Genomic DNA, 16,570 nt, shown 5'->3' with positions numbered 1-16,570 from the left:
AGTTTGTATTGAGCAGCTTGCTGACAAGGAAATGAATGAAAACAAAGTTGTGGAACCCACTCATAGATCTATATCAGTCAGAGTCCTGCTGGCTTTGCATCGTCGTATATAAAAAACGCAACCCCCTCTCGAAAATTCTGTCCGTGTGGCCTTGTTTCAATGCATACCCAAAACTTCTTAAGTTGCACAGTCAGCTATCATAGTTTTATTTACTGAGTTAAAAGGCCTTTTCTAACAAAATTATATTAGAGTTAGCAAATGAATGATATCAGTTAAAAACGTATAGAATATTCTCACAAAGGGAACCTTCAATATCTCTGTTTCATCATCGATAGTTAAATTAGTTTGTCCCTCCTCAACAAATGACTGAACAGAATCAGAGAAATTTAATTTAAAGATCCTCGCACATAGATAACTTTATTTCAGAGACCTTCTCTATACAGTCTTAACTTATCGTGCACTAACAGTTTTTAAAACTGCTTCAAGACAGCATACGTTTCACAGAAAAACTTCGACTGTCTCTTTCGCATTTGCGTTAGAGGCATCATGTTCCGCCGTGCGATTTCTTTCAATTTTGCGTTATTCATTCTTCTTGCAGTTTTTCAAGTCACATCGACGCAGAAGTTGCAGGTACGACTTTTCATTGTTTCGCGAGCGCCAAAATCATCTTGATTCAACTTATTTGAGTTCCGTAAAAGGACCGTGTGATCTAAGCTTTGAATGCAGATCATTCTGATCTAAATATCTCATTTTATTTTCTTCTTTAATTTTTTTATTGACAAGAGGGGAGATACAGTGGAAACCGAACAGGCCACGACTGACAGGTAAGTAGGAGCAGAAGCCTTCTGAACGTGATCAGACTCGTATATCAATCAAATAATGTTTGGTTACTGCAAACCAAAACCTTAAAGAAGTTAACGTTGGGTAGGACAAGTGGCATATGAAGGCTACAACCTCCTTTCAGTCAGCAGTGAAAACCAGCTAATGTTTCCAGAAGACATACCATTTTTAGACGCCCGAAGGATCTTGCAGCCACTGGTTGTTATGGGAAGTTTCCTTTCGTTGAAAATTTTTATGCCTTCAAAGGAGAAAAGTTAGGATTTTTCTCTTATTCCTGCGACACATAAAAGAAAAAATTGCCACTTGAAAGAGAATTCAAATCATCAGCTGGGTTCTATGCGAAATAAAGCAGAGGAGGTAAAATTAATCAAAATAGGAAACCTTGATGGGTAAAGATTGAGGAACCGGATTACAGGTAAACTCATACTTCCGGAATCACTGCACATTCACAACATAAAGAGTTTCTGTAAAAGCCCAAAGTGTGGTGTCGATTGTAAATAGGCCCTAAAATCAGTGTTCATCATGTATTGTGAACTTGTGATCGCCTTTCATTACGTAATGTTATGCAGCGGCAGTATAAATATGTAATTAGTTGTCTATGTTTTTTGGGTTAGGTTAAGTTAAGTAAGTAAGCAGTTGTGTATCTAGCAATTAAAGCTCCTTCACGTTCTTTAAAATCGTTGTTCTCTGCTCAAACACAACACAAAGTAACCTGACAGGTCACACAACACAGTCTGACTGAGATCAGGAAACCAGAATTAAGTACCACGACCAATCACAAGGAGCCAGTTAGAACACAGAATCAAAACAAGGAAACGCTTTGAAGCATGGAAAAACTCAAGTGATCAAGTCGCATTTGGTTTAATTTTTACACCTGATAGAGTAGTAGTAGGCGCAAGTTTTCTGGACAATCACAGATCATATATCGAAATGAAGCAGTAAACGAATCAAGAAATACTTGATAGCATTCGAAATTCAGCGATAAATGCTCTATATTTCTAACTATTCAAATAGTTAAAACTCAAATAGAAATGTCTTTCTTGAGTATCATCAAAACTTTGTTCTACTCAACCACCCATTTCAGGGACGCAACATCTTCTAAGTCTGATCAAACCGTCGGTACAGAGGTAAGCAATTAATTGTTTTTCGGTATTTGTCACTGCTCCTGTCAACCAGCCATTAAAGCGCAGGAAATAAGTTGTTTTATCATATCTGCTTCATAATATTTGCTATGACCCAGCGTTTTTTGGATTCTTCGATTTTCCTCCAATCAAAGAACTAATAGAAAGCCCCCACCCCCCTCCCCCTCGAGGATTCAGACGTCAGGTTCTGAGAGTTAACGATGAGTTGCTCTGGGAGCTAAATTTCAAAGAGGTCTTACGTGAGCTACGTTCGGCTAAGCCGTAAACTAAATTCATGTGTGACAAGTGTTTGGCATACTGTTGGGATCAGTATTAGTTGAAAGGCTCTGTGACGAAAAAAGGACGAACTCTCCCCAACATCAGTATGCATTTTCTCCACTCTGTTCCCCTAGGGTGCTGACGAGGAGAATTTGATCAACAATCAGGAACTCCTTTAGTTGGTGATCATTTCTTGTATTCTCATAACTTAATGTGCTATTGAGGGGTGATACTGTTAGGAGAAATTAGTTGCTGGTCATTCTTGAGGGTCAAAGGACTAAGAAAGATACTAAGATCTCATGATTTAAGTTCTCGTTATCTGTCTCGATATTTTCTCCAATTCTTCTTCATTTTTCAAAAAACGATCAGTAAGAAAATTATTTCCGTTTCTCTTGATTTGTATCAACAGCAAATACGAGTTGGTGATTATCACTACCTTTACGGCTAGGTATGTACCATAATCACAAAATAATCGAGTGTATCTTTATGTGTGAACAGGTTTTTTTTTACACAAAATAATACTGATACCTTCAGGTTTTTTTTTTATGCTAGAGAACATTCCCAGTCAGAATATATTAAAGATTCATTTTTTTTAGAAGAAGTACCATCGTTATTGCTTTAAATTAATTTGCAGCCAAGCAGCCAGCTATGTCTATCCTTGCGTGCTGTGGCACGGCACTTCCGATGTTGTATTTTTGATCATCGGCATCCATTCTTCTGTAATTTCTATGGTACTGTTCCAAGTCTTATACAAATCGCCTGAATGGGTCTCGCAGTATAAATTTGAAACGCGACGAAATTAATGCATTGTGACACAAACGATTGTATCTCATATAGAAAATGTATAAACCCACGATGACAATCCGTAACCCCGTTTTTGCCGAAACACGTAAGAAACTTTAATTTGTCAAACTGTTTGTCATCACCAGCAAATATTCCGGACGAGATATAATGCAGTCGCATTGCATCTTGTTCAGATAGTACGTCATTACCAGAAAATGTTCCAGTTTGACTGCATGACAGAAATAATTTTTGTAAATTTTGAGCATGAATGATTCAGTGCCTTAATGACCCCAACGTCTCAGCACGAAACTGTGCTTAAAACACATTCCGTACGAAAAGAGTTGAAGCAAAATTACCGGAATTCTCGCTAAAAATGAACTTTTAATTAGGTTGAAACAGGAATTTTATCATCCTTGAATGCTCTGATCAAGCCTACTATCATCATTAATTATTATCACTGTTAGTGGTTATAATGTCATCATTGTTATTATGGTTATACTAAATACTGTAAATGTGAACTACGGATAGTGAAATGAATATGGAAGCGATCTTCGCAGTAATGAACACCAAACTTAAGTAGTAGTGACAAAAATAGGCCTGAAAAAAATTCAGGCCCGTAGGGATTTGAACTTATGACCCGTGCGATACCGGTGCAGTGCTCTACCAACTGATCGCTTCCATATTCATTTCTTAATCTACAATATATTTGGAACCAACGTAGTGACCAGCTCCCAGTGGGCTTGTTATCTCAGCTGGTAGAGCGCGGCACCTTTGGACAGTGCACTGACCACTGGACTACTGAACAAAGCCGAGGCGTTGGCGTGCCCGCGGTACAGTTGACCACACATGTCAAAAGTAGCACCTTGTACAGTCGTACGGTCGTACATCCAAATTTTTTCGGCTTGATGGGTTACTATTTTGTATAATTATGGGGCTACGCTCTGCGAGCTCCGCTATTATATTGTACTGTTACTATTTACTCATTCCACAGTTTTACTTAAACAAATTAATTTTAAAATTAACATTATCATTATGTTTCAGCGCTCTAAGCAAAGCAAGGTGGCGAAGGAGGCACAAGTTACTTCAATCGTCAACGAGAGACAAGCTTCAGAGGATAGATTTGAAGTTGCCAGTATACTCTGTTATTTCGACTGAACATGTAGTCTAGGGCACAAATAAAGCATTAATGACAATTTAGTGACAGAAGTTTCTCTTTTTATTATCGATATGCAGTTGTTTTTTTTTTCCTCAAACACAAACGTACAACATCATTAGCATCTCATGACTGAGAGGTACAAGTTCACTGTTTTGGGGGGCAAATAGCACCTTCGGCCGAGCATTCCTCACACGCTTTTTTAGGGACTGAAGAGGGAGAAGGTAAAAAAAAAAGAAAAAAAAAAAAAAACCGAGCTGGGAGCTTATGGGTACCAGCGTTGGTACAATTACAGTCCATGATTACCAACTGTTAAACGACAGGGGCAGAAATGACGATTTCATGGCCCCCTACAGATCTACCTTAGAGAATCCTTGCTCACGACAGCTTGTAGCTACAACCGTCAATTATCGGTCATATAACATAATCAAATAAATACAATTTTCATCACCAAGGGTAGAAAATTCAATCAGGAAAAAATTGTATAAAAGATAAAGAAAAGACAGACATCCCACAGCCTAAACTGCAATCAGGTAAAACTATAAGTAATTACAAATCCACCCGAGTATGTGCTTAAAAAGCAATCATTTTTTCCAGTTTTATTACTGCAGTCAGCATGCCAATTACTCAGTCCCTAACAATGCATTCATTGTCAACATCTGGTTCTCACAAGAAAGCTGTTTTTTTTTTTTTAACTACAAAACTCTGATATAGGCTGAGAGCCGTAGGTTTGTCTGAATTTGGTTCCGAACGACTTCGATATCGGTTAAATCGAGCCAAAGGCCACCATGTTTCGCAATAATGCTTCGGTCAGCTGCTTCACTATAATTCTCCTTTTTCATCCGATATTACCATCTACATTGCAGGTCTCGTACTTACATCTTTTCCTATTGATCTCTTATTTTTTACTGTCTGAAAGAACAACATGTATTCTTTACGGTAATGATATTTTAAACACAATTTTCACAGGGAGAGAAAACATAAAATGACGTCACGAAATTAGTAATTTTACAATACTTGTTAAAAACAATATTTTAATAAATGGCAAGGGTTCTCCAGAAACCAAGGGGCTTATACGATCTGAAGTCAAAATGTGAAGCAGTTTTTTTTTCCAGTACCAAGGAGCTATCTATCTCGAAGAATGTTGAAGTTGTTTGGTCTATCACCACCTGAACTCAGTGTAAAAGTCCGTGACGCAAAGTTCTGAAATGTAAACTTGTTTACCTTTATTTTGTTATCTCGACAAAAAAAGTTAAAACTTGCCTTCCAAGTTACTTTCCTTCTTGAATTTTCATGGCTAGATATTCTTGAATCCCTACTTTTTTTTAAAGAAAGTGAGGGAGGAGGGGGAGGGGGGCGCTTATTTGACATTATAGCCGGAGGGGTGGGCGCTTGTTCCGTGAAGGGCGCTTATTCGCGTGGGCGCTTATTCGATCAAATACGTGGCATGTAATCGTCAGCCGGAACGCCCAGGAAAATAATTATGAGATCACCCTCTATCCACTCAACATTTGCTGCATATCATAAAAACGTGCGTTACAATATTATCAATAAGAATAATAGTGAATTATCTAATCATCACAAATGAGATACATATTTTCTAAATACTATGAAAACGTGCCATACAAACTTATCAATACAAGGGATCATTACTAATTATTACAAATGAGATATTTGTACCTCATTGTCACACGAAACACACGCCAGGGACCCCATTGGATCCCAAGCAGGCAGCACTATTGGTTCCTGTTGCAGGACACCCAACACATCATCCGGAACATATTTCTTGTCTATAACAACCTCATAGACATATTCTGAGTACCAGCTGTCCGTCATCATAAGGTAGCCTGGCTTATCTTTCTCATCACCCCAGGAATTCTCCACACGCCATTTCATGGTTTTAATGTCCACTGCAGCACCTTCCTCTACTAGTTTTAAAGGATCTTCAGTGTCTGTAGTTTTGGTGTTTTCCTGAAAATCCAAGGAAAGAACAAATTGTAAAAGGCGATTATATTCCTCCAAGACTTCTTGTAGTTCATTTTTCAGATTTTTCAGTCTTAATTGAGAGCAAGTGTTTTCCCACGCAAACTTTTTACCCTATTTCTCTATCCTTATCATTTCCTCCTTACAATGTCTCTTCTACCTCTTCTCTTGAAAGTACGCCATGCTGCTTTAAAGAAATAAAATTTACCATGGTCACTTTTGTGAGCTATCTTTCTCTCCACACATTTCAACACTTTGTCGACGTGAGGCAAAGAGAGGATTAAAAGTCCAAGAACAGTTTTGTACATAGAGTTCACTGCATCCTTGTTTTGCTCCTCACCGTTGCATGGTTCAGATGTTTAGGAAGTAAAACGGAGTGCTATAGTAGCGACGGACAAAAAAAGACGAAGGGGATTCGGGTCAGGTCGATCGACGAACGTCATATGATCCGACCCAGCCCCGCCGTGTTTTTTCGCTCCGCCGATACTGTCCCGCTGTTTGCTATCGCGCAGCTGTTTTTCTAACTGAAAGCTTGGAACAGACAATCCTCACCTCCCAGGAAAATCCAGTGAACACCATAGCATGGGTCATGAGCGATCCACCATACAGCAAACGCTGAGCTTTGTTTAAATACTTCATGGAAATGCCAAATGTCAACTCATAGCTATGACTGCAGAGGAAAAAAACAGGAAATATACAGTGTCAAGCTTCTAGAGACAGAGAAAGTGACAGAAACCGTGTAACAACGTATAGAAAAAAAAATAATCAACTTATTGATAAACTTTCTTAATTTATTTATCTTTCTATATATGAAACATGTCGTTTTACTCTCTAACGCCACAAAAACAAACTTTCTAAAAAAGAATGTCACTAATAACTTTGAATATATGAAAATCAATTAAGAAGAATTAATAAAGAGGTGAATACGAAAGCGATATTCACAGTAATGAACACTAATTGAGCAGTAACGGAAATAAAGCCTGAAAAAAGTTCAGTCTTGTACGGGATTTGGACACATGACCTCTGCGATACCGGCGCAGTGCTCTACCAACTGAGCCAACAAGCCAACAATAAACCTATGAAGTGATAAATAAATAACTGAGATTATATGAAAATCATACATGTGAACTGCGGATAAAGAAGTAAATATGAAAGTAACGTTGTAAACTTACATGTCCAAATGAAGTGCTCCAATCTTTCTTTCAAAATGTTTGTCAACATCACATCCAAACCAAACTGCCTGAAGAAAAGACAAAGTACTAGTTAATTTCTTCAAAAAGGCAATGAGATTTACTGGAAAGTTGTGTTTGCCAATGCTCTACAAACTATCTTAACTATACCTTTACGTGCACAGTGCTTAAGAGTTCCAAATAAAAAAGTACGAAACTGATAATTAAAAAAAAAAAAAATAGCTGGTTCCCAAACCAACAGAAAATTGACTTCCATTGACAAGAATACTTTAATAGCAGTCATGTTGTTCTTCATGTGTGACAACAGCTCACGAAAAAAAACCTCTAATAGTCAATTGGTGACTGCTCACAACCTGGGAAACATTTTGCCTTGTAGTCCATTTTTTTCTTTTAATCAGACTTTTTTGCAACAAGGCTGTTCCCTCTGGCATACCAATTTATCCAAACATCTCCTCATGGTAAAGAATCAAACAGCATACTTAATACACTGTACATCAAGGAAATAACTACTTTTCTAAGTTTATTGACTGGCCCTGCAAGAGGGGAAACTGAAATAAATACTGAGTTCCGTCTGCCAACCAGAGTGAGTAAACTATCTCACAGCCCACTTTCTGATTGGTTGATGGCACACTCCTAACAAATTTATGCATTAGCCAACTAGTTCATTACAAGGGGAAAAAAAACAACAAAATTCAAAAAGGGCCTGTAAATAAACCAACAGTGGTAACAAGAGGCAGCCCTTGACTTGTGCATTTAGAGAAGGAAACATATCATATCCCTTACCTCGTTGTCCTTAAGAGACGCAGCTGTCAACTTCTTGAGAACTTCCACAGGTTGATTATTGTATAAGACACGCCGTCCATTCACCATATTACTGAGGTACTCTACTGTCAGCAGTTTGTTGTAAGGATTTCGAGGGTCGTTCACTAGGCACACCTGTAATACATGTATGTAACAAAGATCAAATCACCTAGTGGTTAAAGCCTACAATATTGGTAAGATCTCTGGAGGGTCAGTGAGGGTTATCTTGAAGGAACTAAATTAGCACATTCCGTTCATCATGACAAAATGTTGTACAATTTTTTCCGATTTGGTCATTTTCAATCTGTGAAATCCTTTCTCAACTGGTTCTCTTTTAATCCTTTAACTCTCACGAGTGACCGAGTGACCAAGACAGAATTTCTCCCAACAATATCAATACAATATCAACCAGGTAAGTGACGAGAATAAAGGAAAATATCAATTTGGGGGTAATTAGTTGATTCAATACTAAATTCTCTGAACTAACATAACAAGATTGTATGGTTGACAGTAAGGAGAATAACAAATTTGATATGAGGGTAAAAGGGTTAAGTTCATTTGTTAACATTAGGGCCAGTATATCTCCTGTTGCATTGCTAGGGTCTGGGGAAAAATCTTCAATAGAAAGTAATCTTTCCATTTTTATAATCATAAAAGACATTGGTTTATTGAAGAAGAAAACAAAATTGTGATAAACACTGATCTGTTATCAAAAGCTAAGAATCAATAATGAAGATCTGAATTATAACAATTAAATAAACAATAAGCTTAGGTTAACCAGTCTGTAACCTAGAAGCTCTATCACAGAACATGATTCATTTAAACTGGACTGTATAGCAATTAACCCTTTACACCCTAACATCAGCATGCATATTCTCCATACTGTTCTCTATACATTTCTGAAGGTGCTGACGAGGAGAATTTGTTTTACAATCTAAAGCATCTTTAGTTGGTGATCATTTTCTTCATTCTCTTGACCTTACTATGTGATTCAGGGGTGATCAATCGGAAGAGCTAAACATATCATTGTCCATATACAAGTGCATTGCATACCTTGTCAAGCGGGTTGTAAACTGGTTTGACATGCTCATTGTAAAATTGAAGCGGAGTTAATCCTGAAAGTTTGCAATATTTTTTACTTTTGTCAATATACTCCCACTCAAAATTCTTGGGTGGAGTGCCAAGGCATATGCTTGTTATCCTATATACCTAAGATTGTAAAAAAAAAAAAAAAATGGAATAAGCAAAATAAGTAGAACTTTCCATTAGAATCTCTGTCCTTGTGGTACATCAATAATCACTGCATCTTTATTATCAACATCAACCTGGAGAGAATCTGATCAAAAGAAGCTCAAAGGTGTAAACTAGGACAAGACAGAAATGACTTTTTTCACCTCTGTCATCATTTTCTTCTTAGCTTGTTTCATTTCCTCCTCACTGCATTTCTTGTCCACCAGTTCTTTAAGCTGCACAGCATATTCTCGCAGCTGCAAAGACAACATTAAGTCATGGGCAAGCTTGATACCAGGATGGTGGAAAGATAAGATTTTTTCATCTACCAAGGCATGACAGCAAAGGAAACATTTTGTATACATTTCTTGTGGCTGTTTCATTATTTTTTTCTTAGTTCATCATTTGGATTCTCACAAGAGATTATTTTCACAGAGTGAATGCTGAGTCTATCAGCTAATGTGGGAAGTCATTATTTAAAAATGATATAACTTGTGATATATGTATGTGATTGTATGTATAATTGTTCCATGTGAATCAGGAAAAAAACTTCAACATCATTGTCCTTTTATAACTTATGTGGTGCATGTCATGTGAAACATCCTCTTAGCACCCTCAATTTGACACTGTCTTCCATATGCATTGTGACTTTCAGTTATATGAAATTACTTAACTACTGCATGGAATGGGCCAATTATGTGCAACAACTCCCTCTTTCTTCTCAATTCCTAATGATTTCAATGCATCTCTAGCTGTTCTTACATGACTGTACAGATGTCAGTAGCTCAAGTGGGCAAGATCAGTCCATGGCAATGGACAAATTCAGTTTTAATATTCAATTCAAATGAAGCTGGGGAAAGAAAGACCCTTCAAGATGTTTCTGCATCTGGAACCCTTTCCAAATTTCCTCAACACCCCCTGACTTGAATTCCTTTTTGTCTCTGCTATATCATTAATATGTTGAATTCATAGAAAAAGTGGGGGTCATGATTTCAAACTTTGAGATCATACCATAGTTTTGTGTTTTTTATAGCATACCTTGTGATTGATTATCCTCCTGAATCTCATGGACCTGTTAGATGTAAATGCTTCAGGCCAGACTGCCTTTGGCACCAGGCCATACTTTTCCACCAGGTTGATAAGCATGTCCCACTGACCACCATCATTTAAAGGGTTGGACAAAAGAAACATCATCAATCGCCCATCAGGTTCTTCCCCTTTGCGAGCCAGTTCTTCATAAGTATTTATGAAAAAATATGACCTTTCAATTCTGTCCCAGAAGTAGAGAAACTGTTGACTAAACTCAAAGTCTTCCAGGTTAAAGTGTTGCACAAATTTTTGGCGAATTGCATTCAAAAATGCAAATATCCAGCATCGTCCAGATGCCCTTTGGTTTGTTACTGGTTTAACTTCATTGACCTGAAATATTAATAAAGTATGTATTTTATCCTTAACATCTAAAACACACTTACTCATTCACATTTCAATATATCCAACATAAAATCAAATCACACTGAACCTTTTAAAAGTCCCCTGAGTGACCAAAACAGAATTTATCCTTATAATACCAGTACAATATCAAGCAGAGAAGTGATTGGGATAAACAAAAATATAAAGAAGAGGATTATTAATTGATCTAATACAGAATTCTCCAAACTAACTCATTAAGAATTTTATGGAAGACAGTGAGGAGATAAACTAATGAGATTTTGGAAATGAAAGGGCTAAGAATTTTTATGATATAAGGCATAATGTTCCAATCTCAAAGAATGGCACCAGGAACAAAATATCTCACGAATATCTTTGTTGTTTGGAGAAAAACTCTCTTCAAAACTGGTACCTGCAACCAGTAATAAATAACTACTAATTCTGACAAAAATCCAAATTAGTGTTGAGTTTCAGGTATGAAATCTCTCCCCATCTTCATAAAAAAAAGAGTATGGGGAAAAATGCGATTTATCACAGTTGGTTGAGGGTCCTTCACAAACCTTAATGATGCAACTGACTGACTCAAATATACATCGAGTCCTAAAGAAATAATCGTGCAATGTATGCCAATCACCCAAACATCAAATCACATTCACTTCACTGGGGTTTTGATGCCTTATCTCAAATGACTCTAAAGGTACTAACAGGCATGAAAATGAGAAATTCCTGAGTGAAATTAATCCCTCAAGCAACACACATGATTACTGATAACGCAACGAACCTACGTTGGTCGTGGCCGGGAATTTCAACGAGTCAAAGTTTAAAACTAAAAAAATGGGCAATCAAAATACTTTTTAAATTAAAAAAAAATAAAAAATTTTGCAGCAGACAGTGTAAACGTGCGATTGGTTCAAAGCCAGGCGCAATAATTAAGCTACAATACTCGTATCATCCGGAACATAAATAGGTACAAACTGTACCCGAGAGCGTTCGTCCGTTTCTCTTACCTTGTGTTTGAAGACATGATTGACTGTTTCGGCCACACTTCTGTCCAGACAAACTTCGACTGGATCATATTGAGTTCCAACGTTTTGAACTACAAGATTTTGTTTTTCGCTGAGAAAAGCGTTCTGTATTTCGGACAAAAGATCCGTTTCCACCCCACTGTTCGCCATGTTAAGATCTCAAGAAAAACTTATTTTGTCTCCAGCCTTTTCCAGTCCTCTGCAGCCGTGTCAAAAAGGCTCCAAAGAAGACTGGTAATGGATGGCTATGGATTCAGATGTGGTAAGTGTTCAAGTAACGTTCTTTGATAGACCATCGTTGATACCCTTTTTTAGTTGACGACGCTAATTCGTTTGTACTAAGAGATTATTCAGTCTTGTTTCCTAACCCATGGCTCACTTTTCTTGAAAACATAAACACATTGCTTAAATATTTTTGCTGTTGGCGAATTTATGAGTTTTACTGCAAAGGTACTTCTCGGCTGTTGAATTAAAACTCGAAATAATTACATTGGAGATAACTGATAGACAGTCTTCCCTTGAAACTTTTTTTATTGACAGAAATCTCTCTGACCCCATACGTATAAGATGATACAGACAGTCGTTTTCAAAAAAACTGCCAATGCATCTTTGCTTGCACGTTTTGAATACATTCCGCCGAAATTGTTCGCTTCCGATGCTTGGATCATGCCGTGCGCGCGGTTTTTCAAAGATCCCACTTCTACGCGACAGATCTGACTTTCAGTGTTCCCGTTGGTTCTATGATTTTTGACAGTTAGGACACATCGAGGTATAATGCCGAAGAAGCGAGTTTTATTCGATACGACTTGTACACTGTCCAAATACGAATGACTAGCATCTGCATGATGTCTTTGTTAAATGTAAACACAAAATATGCTAATTACGCTTTACACAGTAGACAAAACAATACCGTTTAGCTTGCGTCTGTATTTGTAGCAAGATTTCTAAGCTTATGTATTTCGCGTCAATATTTGCGATATTCAGCACGATAAGGTTGTTCTAGGGAATAAGGCACATGAAGCCGCTTGCTTGCTCTAGAAGAAAGTAGTTAGGTCATTTGACAAAAAGATAGCAACCGAAGGAATGATGGCTCTGACAGCTATCATCGAAATAGCCCCGGTAACAAACAGAAATCCGACAACGAATTGTGTCGCCCTTAAATTTTTTGGATTTGCAATCATCAACAATCCGATTGCGCCCAAATTAACATCCAACAAAGAAAGCTTGAATGCTCCATAGCTTGCACCAATGGCAACTCCAAAATTGAAAACGATCTTGTAACGAATTACGTGTATGGTTCCATTTCGAACAGCAGCGCCTGCAGTTCATAGGGGGAATCAAAGTAACGAGAAAGGTGGTGATGCGGTGAGAAGACCATACAAGTTTAAATTCATGATGATATCTTGAGCTGTTAATGGTAGTTAAGCCCACGCAAAGGTTTGTAGCGAAGTGATGGAAAGGTTCATAAATTATAAGTAACCCTCGTACTGAAAACGAGGTAGGTGGTCATTCCGACACTATATTGTTGCATTTTGTGCACATTTTTGTTGTATATTGTCATTAGAATACCATATACGCCGTGCAAAGAACTTTATTAGTAAAGTACAGCAGATTCCGTGCTGGAGTCTGCATAATTGGCCCTCTTCGTGATGAAGGATGGTGGTAGTTCCCTTTTTGAAGTTGAACTTGTGCATTGTTCACAACAGTTGGCGGATTCCTGACCAGGATATCCTTCCCTATGTAACGCAATTGAAGTTGGCTTCTGAATGAAATCACGGATGTTGATCCTTAGCCCAGCGTAAAACGAGCGTTAGACATGAAAGTGTTAAATCTTCCCAGGATCGCCTAGCAGTTTCTCCTCGACATATGATAGTTTTGAATGGAATAGCTTGCCTCAATTTATTAAAATTTCTGAAAAATATTCGACAAGCCGGTCATTCCAGTCATTCAGTCATTTGAGAACCTTGATCTGCAGAGCGTAGCAATTATCGCGAAACAAAACAAAATTGACAGTTTTCAACAAAATGTAGCTTCATTCTAACCTTAAAGCACAAAATCGTTAAAGCTTTCCAACATACAAAGCTTGTTTCATGCACAAAAGATCGTTTACTCACAATTTTGTCTTCTCAGCCTGAGGTTGTTTATAATCTTAATTAAAGATTCCATTTCGATTGTCTCCGATTTCTATATCATTTAAGTCTTTTGAGTGATGATTTATCTGTGAAAATGAAAATTTTGGCGAGAGAAGAAGGAATTTCTTCCATAAAATGAGTGACACTTTTCCGTCGGACTGGCTTTATCACTGAGCATTTAGAGCAATGGTTATTTGAATTTGCTTATTTGTAGAGCCGGATTTCTATTCTGACTAATGATTGACAGTACTCCAACGGCTAACATATTGCATATCGTTCCTTTGACAAGCTGACATTCCAGTTTTGCTTGAGGGCGATTCGGCTCCCTACAAAGAATTCAAGCGTGAAGAAGAGCACTGATTTTTCTTTTATTACCTTGCACCGACGACATGCCTTCCACTTTGCGTCTTTATCTTGCAAACGTTTAACCTGAGGACAAGATTACTCGACACTTTTATCTAAGCCGACAGTAGTGCATCATTTTCTTCTGTTTGTTTGTCTCGGGTTCAAGTGTTATCTTGTATTTCAACACCTTTCGTAAAATTTCTTTATTCCCTTTTCTGCGTTGTCCAATACTACAAAGAGAGTTCCTTGCGTCGGTGATAAACGTAACATTAAAGTTTTAACGCATGGTATCTTGACTCAGTAGCTCACCACACTCAGCGAGTAATATCCCTCCGATACGGTTTGCAGGGATTCAATCGAAACGAGGTTTGCATAATCATATTCAACGAGGTTCATTCATCAAGCCATTCATTGAAACGTGTAGCGCGTACCTCATGGTATTCTGTCATGTGGGGGCCGACTGATTACATTACGTTTCTCATATTGACACCTTTCCTTCTCGTTACACTCTCTGTGCTGATTGCCCTTTTGCTTATATGGTTATTCTTTAAGAACCATGCCAGAAGTATCCAGCGCTTCGTCCTTAAAAACGTGTTCAGCGACATTTTCAAAGAGGAGCAGAAGGCTGATGGTTCCGGAGAGACAGTGTTTCTGTTAAAAGGCATTGATTTAGCGGCCGATAAAGAAACCTTGTCAAAGACTTTAAACGGGTTTTCGTTGTCGCTTGTTATGTTAGCCTATGTTGTGGGGACCATGTTTTGGCAGCTTCTTCTGCTCGAGGTAAGCCATAGCTGCGATGAAAACGACACAACAAGGGTTTGCTACGCACGCATCGCAGGAAAAGTTGGGCCACACGATTCTGTGAACTGCAGTAGTCCTGCCGTTCAGAATGGGACCATCCCGGTTGTCTGCTACAAACTTGTTGTCGATATTGGAGTGGCCACAGGTGCAAGCTATGGAGCATTCAAGCTTTTCTTGTTTGCCTTTAATGTGGTCACTAGTGGAATTCTTATGGTTAAAACAACAAGAGTTCTGAAAGGAATACAATGGAGCACAATGATTGTGTTGATACTAGTGAGCGTTTTGATGCTTCTAATAGCTTCAAACGTCATCCATGTAAGTATTGACTTTAAGTCGGACATCTGGGTCTTGAGCATACAGATAATACTTGTTGTGTCATCTACCAGCTTTCTCGTGTTATACCTTCCTTGGAAGGAACTCATCAGACCAAATCCAAATGAAAATAACGACGGAGGAGAGCAGGAAATCGCAGAAATTTCACCAATATTGTCTTGAACAATCTGGTTAACTTTATGCTTGCATAAAAAGTTGTAAATCTGTGGGTCGTTGCATGACAAAAAAAAAAACGTGACGTTATTTTGATGCAACCTCTCGTAAACACCGTAACGTTTGTAATTTGAATGGATATGTTAACGTAAACACAATCTCCCTGTAGATGACGGTTTTTAGTTACTGAAGCAGGTATCCGCAACGTTCAAAATAGTCTTCAAGGGAAGCTAGTTTTTTTATTGACGAGAACAGTTGTGGGATATAATTTGCTATCGAATTCAAGTCTCAAGACAAAGCGGAATATATCAGAATGAGCACATTTCCGTGGCATGTATGTTCATGTTTATTCCGTTTGTTTTCATCTATATATTTAGTTTCAAATGTTGTTTCTCGCTTTTTATGGATATGTTAATGAAAATATAATCTCCCTGTAGATGGAGGTTTTTCATTTGCTGAAGCAGGCATTCGCAACATTCAAAATAGTCTTCAAGGGAAGCTAGTTTACAAACAGCTCGTTGACGAGAACAGTTGTGAGATTTAATTAATTTAATTTGCTGTTGAATTCAAGTCACATTTCCGTGACATCTACATGTTGATATACTGTACCGTTTGTTTTCATCTATATCTCTGGTTGCAAATGATTAGAATAAAGTGCACTGATTTCATCTGAAACATTTTGCTGAGCACAGTATTATATTTGGTGCGCATTGAACGTAACGTACAGCAATACTAAACATACGCCTCGGTAGGCAAGACTTTCGTTGTAACAATTTTTTCACATGGCAGTGTGCAAGCAAGCATGCAATTACGTCAGTCGCTTCGCCAAGTAACCATAACCTGGTTATCAACAATAAATCGCTGTGGCAAATAATGAAAAGCTTACGCATCAGATTTGCCTATATAAAGCGAATGAACTAACAGAGTTTCAATTGTAGAGGCATGAAGATAAATACACTTGGAATCTTCAATC

The 16,570-nt window shown here is 37.8% G+C and overlaps 2 protein-coding genes and 1 long non-coding RNA gene across 3 annotated transcripts; 2 read left to right on the top strand and 1 right to left on the bottom strand.

The window, feature by feature from the left end:
• The first annotated feature begins 370 nt into the window (after positions 1-370).
• On the top strand, positions 371-4,221 carry LOC131787015 (uncharacterized). The gene is made up of 5 exons (XR_009340430.2): positions 371-630; positions 784-824; positions 1,925-1,967; positions 2,650-2,688; positions 4,065-4,221. It is a non-coding gene; the product is annotated as an uncharacterized lncRNA (long non-coding RNA).
• A 600-nt stretch (positions 4,222-4,821) lies between these two features.
• LOC131787002 (bleomycin hydrolase) lies at positions 4,822-11,985 on the bottom strand. The gene is made up of 8 exons (XM_059104069.2): positions 11,816-11,985; positions 10,419-10,799; positions 9,545-9,637; positions 9,204-9,359; positions 8,133-8,285; positions 7,332-7,399; positions 6,712-6,829; positions 4,822-6,147 (listed from the first exon to the last, which is right to left on the bottom strand). Exons 1-8 carry the CDS (start codon positions 11,981-11,983, stop codon positions 5,836-5,838), a joined length of 1,449 nt encoding a protein of 482 aa, XP_058960052.2. The 5' UTR covers positions 11,984-11,985; the 3' UTR covers positions 4,822-5,835.
• An 88-nt stretch (positions 11,986-12,073) lies between these two features.
• LOC131787006 (uncharacterized) lies at positions 12,074-16,268 on the top strand. The gene is made up of 2 exons (XM_059104075.2): positions 12,074-12,095; positions 14,863-16,268. Exons 1-2 carry the CDS (start codon positions 12,075-12,077, stop codon positions 15,604-15,606), a joined length of 765 nt encoding a protein of 254 aa, XP_058960058.2. The 5' UTR covers position 12,074; the 3' UTR covers positions 15,607-16,268.
• The last annotated feature ends 302 nt before the right edge of the window (positions 16,269-16,570 follow it).

This window comes from Pocillopora verrucosa, chromosome 2 (assembly GCF_036669915.1).
Source record: "Pocillopora verrucosa isolate sample1 chromosome 2, ASM3666991v2, whole genome shotgun sequence".
NCBI lineage: Eukaryota > Metazoa > Cnidaria > Anthozoa > Scleractinia > Pocilloporidae > Pocillopora > Pocillopora verrucosa.
This window is presented reverse-complemented; position numbering and strand designations above follow the sequence as displayed.

What these genes read in the sequence shown, in the direction of transcription:
- LOC131787006 (XM_059104075.2), top strand. Translation starts at nt 12,075, where the DNA reads ATGGCTATGGATTCAGATGTG. An exon ending in TGGCTATGGATTCAGATGTG is followed by an intron (nt 12,096 to 14,862) that starts GTAAGTGTTCAA and finishes TTATTCTTTAAG; the next exon opens with AACCATGCCAGAAGTATCCA.
- LOC131787002 (XM_059104069.2), bottom strand. Translation starts at nt 11,983, where the DNA reads ATGGCGAACAGTGGGGTGGAAACGGATCTTTTGTCCGAAATACAGAAC. An exon ending in GGAGGATAATCAATCACAAG is followed by an intron (nt 9,638 to 10,418) that starts GTATGCTATAAA and finishes TTGTCTTTGCAG; the next exon opens with CTGCGAGAATATGCTGTGCA. An exon ending in AGAAGAAAATGATGACAGAG is followed by an intron (nt 9,360 to 9,544) that starts GTGAAAAAAGTC and finishes TTACAATCTTAG; the next exon opens with GTATATAGGATAACAAGCAT.